This window comes from Drosophila guanche, unplaced genomic scaffold (assembly GCF_900245975.1).
Source record: "Drosophila guanche unplaced genomic scaffold, DGUA_6, whole genome shotgun sequence".
Lineage (NCBI taxonomy): Eukaryota > Metazoa > Arthropoda > Insecta > Diptera > Drosophilidae > Drosophila > Drosophila guanche.
The window spans coordinates 3,696,594-3,706,460 of record NW_022995749.1 but is presented as its reverse complement, the minus strand read 5'-3'; the positions used below and the strand labels follow the sequence as shown (position 1 = coordinate 3,706,460).

General features: G+C 47.4%; 1 protein-coding gene across 2 annotated transcripts; it reads right to left on the bottom strand.

The window, feature by feature from the left end:
* Positions 1 to 7,807: 7,807 nt before the first annotated feature.
* Positions 7,808 to 9,555, bottom strand: LOC117585004 (glucose transporter type 3). Of its 2 annotated transcripts, none has more exons than XM_034274243.1 (2): positions 9,494 to 9,555; positions 7,808 to 9,444 (listed from the first exon to the last, which is right to left on the bottom strand). In XM_034274243.1, the coding sequence occupies exon 2, from the start codon at positions 9,382 to 9,384 to the stop codon at positions 7,813 to 7,815; it is 1,572 nt and encodes a 523-aa protein (XP_034130134.1). In that variant the 5' UTR covers positions 9,385 to 9,444; positions 9,494 to 9,555; the 3' UTR covers positions 7,808 to 7,812. The 2 variants fall into 2 exon arrangements, with proteins under 2 accessions (XP_034130134.1, XP_034130132.1); XM_034274241.1 differs by having other exon boundaries at positions 7,808 to 9,427; positions 9,494 to 9,542.
* Positions 9,556 to 9,867: the final 312 nt, after the last annotated feature.

The following is a 9,867-nucleotide window of genomic DNA, read 5'->3' as shown; positions in this document are numbered from 1 at the left end:
CTACGACTACGGCTCTGGCTCTGACTCTGACTCTCAACCCTCTCCGCTGCTGAGGCAGCACTTTCAACTTGGCCGCAACTAGAAATGCGAAAAGTCGACAAAAAGTCTAAAAAGTTTTCGTCCGCTTTCGGGCCGGCTGGATGAAGAGGAGAGCAGAGGAGAGGAGAAGGCGTAGAGCTCGGATCTCTTGGCAAACGAAATGAAATTTTCAGTTGAGTTGCCACAAGCGAACCGAGCTCCACCTACCACCCAACACCTATCGCACCAATGCTCGATTTGGGGGAGGAGAGGGCCGAGGGGGAGGAATCTGCTGAGTTGCCGCTGCTGTGAACCGGGGGGACAGTGCAACGGAGCCTGAACAGAAACTGGGGGACAGCTCTGCCGCAGTTGACGCAGACGCCGACGACGAGGACGAGGACGAGGACGACGACGACACAGTCGACACATTTAACGATTATTGCCGACCATTAAAAATAACAAGCAAAACTTTTGCGCATAAAGCCGCTTCGGGGATTCATTCAACGGCGAGCGAAACTCTTTGGCCGAATCCTTTCTCGATTGCAATTGTTGATCCTTTCGCAACTGTGGCGTATCCAATCCGTGTTGTTCAGGCAAACAACTCGCAGCAGTTTGCACCAGAATCGCTAAAGTTAAAATTCAATTCGAGAACTGAATCCTCAAATTGGAACTAAGCCTTCGACTTGGGGCAAGCAAGTGTAGGGTAGGATCTATTTATATATCAACATGATTTCGTTTCTACAAAAAACACACAATAAACCAAACAAAATGTTACTAGAAAATCGATCTACTGTAGGAAGAGCAGTGTGCATCTCTGTTTCATACGGACTAACCAAGTTTTTCATTACATATATAAACTGTGTAAACTTGAAACATTTGCAACCTTTCCATATGTTCGCATGCTTCCAGCTAGAGCTTCTTTGCGAGTTCATGTACGATAAATGGCTGTTGCGACGCACTTGGAAATCGAATCACGTATCGTTCATGTTTGGTGATTATAAAGTTTTAATGAATACGCACCACTTGTCCTCCCTATCCATGGAAACGAAAGCAAGCGCCCAATCGGAGTTGTGCCCGCCCCAACACCAGTGGCAACTCCAGCCCCAGATGAAAGAAACAACTGCAATGGCATTTCATTTTTACAACGGTCCGTGCAGGGCGGCGTGCGACTCGAGGATATTAACACGTACAGAGTGTGTACCATCGAAGCTGATGTGCGAGCATCTAATGTCCTTACAATGCATAAATATGAATGCCCCAACCCCACCTTAGGGTGCTTTCCCTTCTTTGGCCATTCAATTGGCTTGCGTGTCGTGCCTCCTACTTTCCTGAAATCTGGAAGAGCAGCAAACATGGCAGACACTGGGAAGTGTGTTGGGGATTGTCTGTGAGGTCGTTAAGGCGCACGCATTCTCTTGTAAGCTTTCATTTCTACTTTTAATATTTCCGCGACATGCCAAATACCCGTACGCACGGAATATAATATGCCGGCCGTACCTATAAATTGGGTTCAATCGACATCTGGGAGTAGCGATCTAATCTCTGCTAGAAATCGGCTGAACATATATTTAGACTTAGATAACATTATAGTCGCACCTGTAGCATCACCAACTATCAATGTTTATCAATATCCTACGACCCTTTGAACTGTATTCAGGAAGGAGTTCCATCTGAGTTTCTAGCTTGCTTTTGGGGCTTCGCCTCCTTCTGGGTAGCCTCTTCCATCCGCTTTGCTCGTTTTATTTGTGCACTTTAATGGTATTCCGCATAATAATTTCAATTTGCGCATGAATATTTTTTTCTACTGGATGCAATTTTAAATTTCCCGTCCCGTAATTATATTTATGCAAATGCGAAGACCCCATACTCCCATACCCCCATTCACCCGCAGCATGTGTGGGGTAGTCTGGGGTGGTCTGGGGGTGCCTGTGTGGACATGAATATGCGTGCTTGGCAAGCTTCGGGCAGAAGATAATTTTTATTTTTAATATGCTCTCGCATGCCCGGAGTTTGTACATTAAATTTATTTATTGTCGCCAATATTGGATCGGATGCCGATGGCTCGGGTCTTTTGCCATTTGCATTATTGCGGCTCCTTCTCCACACAAAGTGCACACATGTCCATCCGCACTTACGAGTAAATATGTACATATGTACATGCATATTACATAAATGTATGTATACTCCTGCACGAGGCTCTGTGTGCATATGTACATATGTACTCGTAAGTATTCCAATATCTGATTGTGCTTAAATTCTACTTATGTCCTAGACATGTCTATGATGAGAGAGGTGTAAGAGTTTTGTGGGTTCATCTTCAGACTATTATGATTACATATATATGTACTTATGTACATATGCATATGTATAAAGAGATCTTTGTAAGGATATATATTCGATCTTTATCTATATTTAAGTACCCAACTTAAAGCTGGAAAATTGTTCAGTTGGTTTCTACACTTATTGGTGGAGCCAAACCTGATTCCTGCAGAACCCAGTCCTCTCTTCGCCTTCCTCTTGTGAAATGCCAAAGTTGCAGAGGTGGAGTGAGTGCGGGAGGCGCTGCCTGTTGTTTGCTCAAATGGAATTTCCAAAGTCGTTTAGCTCCTTATTTTTCTCGTTTCGCTTTTCTTAAATGCCATTTTTTTCCATTTCGTGCGTTCGCATTCGGGCAGCTGCCGCCAACGCTGCCGACGTTGCCGGAAGCCGATGCCGGCGCTGCTGCTGCTGCTGCTGCTCCGGGGGTGGCTGTGCGGAGTTCCTGAGTGGAGAGCGGGAGAGCGGGAGAGCCGCATCGATGGCGGTGGAGAGGAAGATGGCTGGTTGCCACGCCAGAACCCACCCCTAGGTCCGTTGTTTGCTTTGCCGCATTTCTTTGGCAGCCAACTGTTTCTTCTTCCGCCAGAGTCTTGGCAACAGCAGCAGCAGCCGCAGTGCCGCATCGTCTTAGGGTCTGAGATGCCATTCGAATAGTTTGCTTAGGTTCATTTTCTGTGTGTGGCCTGGGCGGGGGGACGAAGCGGATGGGGGTGGTAGCGGGTACGGCCATTGTTGCCAGAGTGTGCGCTCGTAAAGAAGATTTATTGGGAAGACGAGCGCGCGCGCGTTTTCTTGGGGCGCACGTAGCCGGAGCTGTGCCACAGCAGCAGCGGCGGCAGATTCCATTTGGCCCCAAGCCGGGAAATTGGGTTTGCTCTTCCGTTTCTTGGCCCTCCTCCTCATCTCCCACCATCATCACGGCCCAGCAGCTTACTAAATTGCTTTTTCTGCTGGGTGAGATGAGGTCTGGAGTCTCAAGAAAAATTACTTTGCACACCCGTACCCGTACACAAAGCTGTACACACACACACACACACACACGGAGATACTAGATCTGCGGAGGGTAGGGGGGGGATATTCCTATATCACATTTCTCACATCTGAGACTAATGCGATTGTATTTTTGAGAGTTTTTCTAATTTGCATTTAATTTTTTGCAGCTGTTACTGTCCCACAGCCGCTGTTCCCCTCTGCCTTGTCTAATTTTGCCGCCTTTAAGTCGTTGAAAATTCTGTAAGCGTTTCGCCTTTAGCTTAACGACGCCCTATATTGAAAGATAAACATTTGAACGGTCGGCTTAAGTTCGCCCCGAACATTTGGTATGCAACAGGATGTAGTCGTTAGCTCGGATATGGCTACCATTGGAACTTGTTAGAGGTAATCTAATGCACAGGTAAACAACTTCTTATCCATTTATAACTTACAATTTAAAATAATAAATAATCTTAACATAGTTAATGATAATTAAATGGCACGCACTAGGGCTATGGAAATCCATTAGTTACCATGAATAATCGAAATTCAAATGCAGACTTGTACCTAAAAGTGTATTCTGGAAGAGTGTGCGTCGAAATAAATATTGCAGTTATAGAAATTAGTTACAGATCATAATTTATTTTATTGCTTTTATATTGTTGCTGGTTTGCCAAGGACGAGCCATTATACGTAGCTATTCAATAGCAGGTTACCCTAGGCAAGGGGCTCACATTTTTTTGCACTTGCTAAACAACCGCAGCGAAACATGCCAGTAAAAATTCGACCAAGGTTAATTGGCAGGCACATAAAAAGAGAGAGAATATTTCTTATTTCACGGCAATGAGCTAGGAAGTTTGCACTTGGGATTGAGAAACCCCGAGCTGACACAAGGTGCAGCACAGTGGGATGATGCTGGCAAGAAGGTTGTGTATATGCGGACACGGACACAAACAAATCCAAATGCGAGTCCTTTCGCACAAGTTCCCCTCGCTGCCGGAGCGTAAAAAATACACAAGAAAGTGGGAGAATGTAAAAAGATGCTGGAAATTATTCTTGGCATTTCCCACAAGACCAATAGAAGAAAATCGAATCCAAGTCACGAAGTGCCCGGGCCAGGAGCAGCACAAGGACCCAGTACCTGGCCGGTTCCACTTTCTTGCCCTGCCATGCCCTTTCCTGCTCTTTCCTGCCCTGTGCATATCGTTTTTCTTTCTTTCCTTGGCGCAGCCTCAGCCACCGCGAGCAGCATTCTTAATCTCGTTTATGGCCTCGTACATCCTTGGCAGGGAGCGCAGCTCCAAAAAGGCAGGCGTGGTGGGAGGACCAGGGTCCTTGGTCCTGCGGCGCCGCTACAACGCCCATTACAATAAACAACTAGGCGCTGGCGACGCCGTGACTGGGGCGGGAGAGCTGGAAGCACTCCATCCAGCGCCCGGCATACCGAACCGCGTATCGGGTTGGTATCTTCGGATGTCCCTTTGCCATTTCCGTTCGTTGGCAGCGTAGCGGAGGGACGCGGGCGAGCACTTTTTTCGCCGCCTTATCCTTTTGGGATTTTGCGCCATTAACGTGAATTGCTTTTTGCCCAAATTATGTATACCCCGAACACGAACACAAACACGAGCACGAACACGGCAGCAGCAGCAGCAGAAGCTTTAATGTTTTGTAAATTCACATAAGGAAACCATTATCACCTGAAATATGAAAGCAATTTTCATGCATCCTTTCGGCTCAGCAACGATTCCTCGTTTTTTCCCATCTTTCTGCCCTTGGGTCGCTTATCATCATGTATTTCTGCTTCGGGCTGGCTTGGCTGCAGTCCACGGACAAATCGAAGCAAAAGTTATCCATATGTGGAGATCAATCCAATTGCTGATGTTAAAATCTAAGCTGCAAAGATGGTAAATGATTTTACTCGTTTAATTGTTTAAAAAATTGTTAAGAGTCCTAATACCTGCCTAAAATAGTGCCTAATCGTTGTCCTGAAATATTTCTCAAAATTCTAATTGAAATATTCAATCGACAGACGTGGACAGCCTCTTTTTTTGAGAACCAATTAAATAAAACCATTTGGAGTAGTTTTCGCGATTTTTTTAGTTTGTGTACTCAACTTTGGACACCTAATTATATAAACTGATTTATTTCTAAGAATGAAAGATTTTATATCCATAGAAACATCTCCCGACGGAAAAATGACAGCCACTCATTGGTGGTCCAATTTTTCCAAGCTATCAGGCTCTCTTCCCCCCAAAACGGAGCCCGCCGGCTGTTGTCGTCTGGTGCATGGATCTGCTGCTCTCTGCCACTCTGGGTGGCCTCAAGCCGAAGAGGACGATGACGACGACGACGACGACGACAACGTCTGTATCTTGGCTCTCATCTTCGTATCCGTCGTCGTCGCCATCGACGTTGTCCTCGTCTTCGACGGCAATTGCTGGGAGCATCGTTTGGAGCCATTTCGGTGGCCATAACAATTCTCGTAATACTTCGGGCATCGCCGACTAAACGATAATCGCGCGTAAAAGCGCCACTAAAATCAATACGAGGACTGGCTCCTGCCACAGTCGGAACAGCGCACCCAGCGAGTGGCTTTCGGTTTCACCTTCGTTGGCTCTGGCGTCTTGCCGTCCTTCTCGCCAAAGCGCAGCCAAAGAAAAGTTTCCTCCACACAAGTGGGCGGTTATGCACATGCGCTTCTCTTTGGCTCCTTTGCCCCGGCCAAGTAGTGGCAGTGGACACAGCCAACAGCGTCTTAAGGCGAAATGAAGTCAGCTCACACAAATTGAGTGTATTCGGGGTTTATCAGATGCGAATTTATATCTATATACATATGTAGAAGTACATGAAAACGGACCTTCCTTTGAATGAAGAGAAACTGATGAGACTAGGTCTCTTTGGGATCCATCGAAAACGGCACAATTTTTGGTTATTGTTATAGATGATTATTGTAGTACATTGTTGAGGTATCTCTAAACTGTGAAGTTAATCAAGTTTCACCTCAATTAGCGAATGCAACTCATTATGATTCAGTTTGAATGCTCTTTGTTCATTCCGTTGTGCGCGTTTACTCGAATAATTAATTTATCATTTCAGGCAAGGAAATTATACATTTAAATATCCGTCGAGCAGTGCACAAGCAAGCGAGTCACCTTAGTAATTAACGATCGAGGAACGTAACCCAGCTCGAGCCGAACATTTTAATCAGCCCCTGGGACTGGCATGGCCACATGGCGGAGTCCTCCATTAATTTATGCCCCAGCGGCATGGCGATCGGTTCGGAGAACCCAGCGGGTTAGGTAAGCGAAATGAGAAATTTATCAAATTTATTGGGGGGAATGAATTGAGATATAATTCGAAGGAATTATAAAGGCCAGGACCAGCCACCAAAATGGAGTCTTAAAAAACCAATAAATTACGCAGGAAAAAAACACACAAAAAAAACAAAAACAAAAGCTGTAGTCCCATCCCATATCCAGGCATCTGTCTCTGTCCCGCCCGCTCTGCCATTGGCCCGCTCTGTCTCTGTCTCTGTCTCGGACTGCTGCCTGCCTCTGTCCAGAAGCAACCGCCGACGACTCACTTGGTCTTGGACTCCGACTATGTCTCTGAATCCGAGGCGACCTCACGCTGCGCCCGTAATTAAAAGTCGTAAACTATTTTTACGATGCCTCATATATTTGCGGCCACAGAATGTCAACCCAGCCATGGGCTGCTCCGACTTGGTTCGATTTGCATGCGGAGCTCGTGGGAAGGTACGCGCATCTGGACATCGCTTTGGGTATCTATGGCGACAGGTGAGCAGACGCATTTGCTGGATTCAGGCAGCAATTGAAATGATCTGAGAATCTACACAATTATTTCTACATATGTACAAAAGAATGTCCATCGAAGGGGACAATGAGGGGAAATGGCGACTATCAGAGGCCCGTTTATCTCAATGAGCCGCAGGGTCAGCGACGGGTCTCTGCGTTGGCGTCATTGCAGTGGCTCATTAATTGGACTTAATGGCCGTCTAAATCATGTGACAAAATGCAAATTAATATTTATACACTCAAGTAGCCAAGCATGTAGTCGTCCGACTGGGAGTCCGCCGCTCTGGAACTTGATTCTGCTCCCTCGCTGGGACTCCTGCCAGTCTCTGCCCGCCCCGAAGCAGCTTTCAGCGTCAACGGCGCATAAATTCATAAATGTGCCACGATTCCCAATGAATTTACAGTGTAAAACATAACTTTTAATTACGCGAGCATGGAAAAATGTGCAGAAAACAGAAAGCGTCGTGACTTCAGCTAAGTGAACGCCCAAAGAGACGCTAAAGTGAATTAATATCCAGCAAAATCGGTTATAAGTAAACAAGGAAGCGGTTTGTTTAGTAATATCAATAGGAGATTTGCCAGTAACTCACAGTGAATTAATTTATATTATTCTTTTAAGGTTTAGAGATCCAAATTTCTGAACAAACAATTACAGATTAATTTCAAGAGAATTAAAGATTTATTGGGCTCAATATCCAGACTCGTCGCTGCTGGAATCGATGGATGGCACGTTCCTCTGGTTCATAGAACCCCCTAGCTTCTGCTGGATCCTGTGTGTTGTCAGCCCCTTGGTTTCGGGCAAAAATATGATACCGTAAATGCAGACGAGCAGCGAGACGGTGGCCATCAGAAAGAAGACGCCCGGCTTGGCGAGCCGGTATTCAGGGCCAGATCCGTACCACATGACCACAGCGAACGCCGTCAGCCAGTTGAAGGTGGCACTGAGGGAGCAACCCAGAGGCCGCATTGGCGTCACAAAGAGCTCCACATTGATCAGCCACGTGAGTGGGCCAAGGCCTGCGGTGTATGCGAGTGAGCACAGGCACATGGAAACCAGGGATGCCCACGAGACGCTGTTCTCATGGTCGGTTATCAGCTTCAGCTGGAAGCACATTCCCGTGTACATTGTGCAGACGAAGGTCACGAGCGAGGTGACGATCAAGAGGGGCCTGCGCCCGGCCACGTCCACCAGCATAAAGCAGACTAGGAAGCCGCAAATATCGGCCACCGCTAGGGCAGCAGAACACTCGTAGTTCAAGTGCAAGCTGAGCAGGATGTTGATCGAGTAGAAGATGAAGACCGTGGAGCCGCTCAGGGTCTGCATGATGGTCAGAGCCGATGCCCGGCAAAGGCTGCGCCTCGCCTTTTTGCGCTTGAGCCTGAGGGATGTTTCGCTTCTCGTTCCCTCGATCGTCAGCTGTCGTATCGCCCTTCGGGTGTCGTACTCCTTGCCATGCAGCCAGCGCAGGCATTTATCGGCCTGGGAGTAGTTACCGCGCGACCAGTAGTAGTAGGGAGACTCGGGGATGAGGAACTGCAGCAGGAAGAGGAGCAGCAGCGCCACGTTGACGATGTTGATGATCCACAGGTCCAGGAACGGGCTTATGGCGTAGCTGTAGATCACGCCCAGCATGAAGGCGCCGTGGAAGACAGAGACCAGCGCCCCTCGGTGGCGGATGTGGCTGATCTCGACGGTGTAGACGGGCACCACCACGCAAAGCGCACCACCGCACATTCCCTGCATAAAGCGTCCCACGTAGAGCATGGTCACACTCTGGGCGAATATCAGCATGCTCCAGCCCAGCCCGATGGGCACCAGCTGCAGGATCATGACCCTCTTGCAGCCCTGACTCTTCATCAACATTCCCATCGGAATGCTCCAGGTTGCCGCTCCAAGGGTCAGCAAGGCACACACCCAAGTCCACTCCTGCTTCGAGGGCGTGAAGCTGTACCCGTGGTTGTGCATAACCATCGCCTTGGCCGGGGCCGACCAGCCAATGGCGATGCCAAAACAAAATGTTCCAATGTTGCCAATCACCGTTGCCAGACACTGACCCGTATTGTCTTCGCCCACGGTAAGATCACTGATCCCAGATGGCGCGATGGTTAAAATTGGCTTGATGTTCGGCTGAACTGGAAGTGGTGTATTTTCTGACGGAATCTCTGGAGGCTGAGACGTTGCAGGCTCTGCTTGGAGGGTGTGTCTTTTCGACGAAGGCTGTTTTCCAGCTTCCTTCTGGCCAGACCGCCCTAACACCATAATCCTACTTTTCTCTGCCACAAATGTCCAAAAATGTCTTCTGCTAGAGTGAGAGCAGCTCTGGAAAATACACATAAAATAATAAACCATGCGTATTATGAGCATTTACCTGTAATAATATAAATACAGATCGAGGAAACGATTAGAGTGTTGGTATTGTTCAGAGTAAATTTGGATCATTAATTGACACTTGCTCAAAGTGCTACTCATTACCTTGTCGAGGTGAAAGATCCCTCTCTCAACAAAAAATATGATAACTGCCCAGACAGCACAACAAGTAATTATACAAGTCATTGTAGCCACTCCCAGGGAAAGGACCCGCATTGTAATCTACTGAATGGGAGAGGCGCTAGGGCGAAGCGAACAATTTACAATATTGCATTTCTAAATCCCATACTGCCCGGATAAAGTACCATTGGGGGCGGCAGGGACTGAGGGACACCAATTCAGCAATAAACTGGCATCTGCAAATATTTGCTTGCT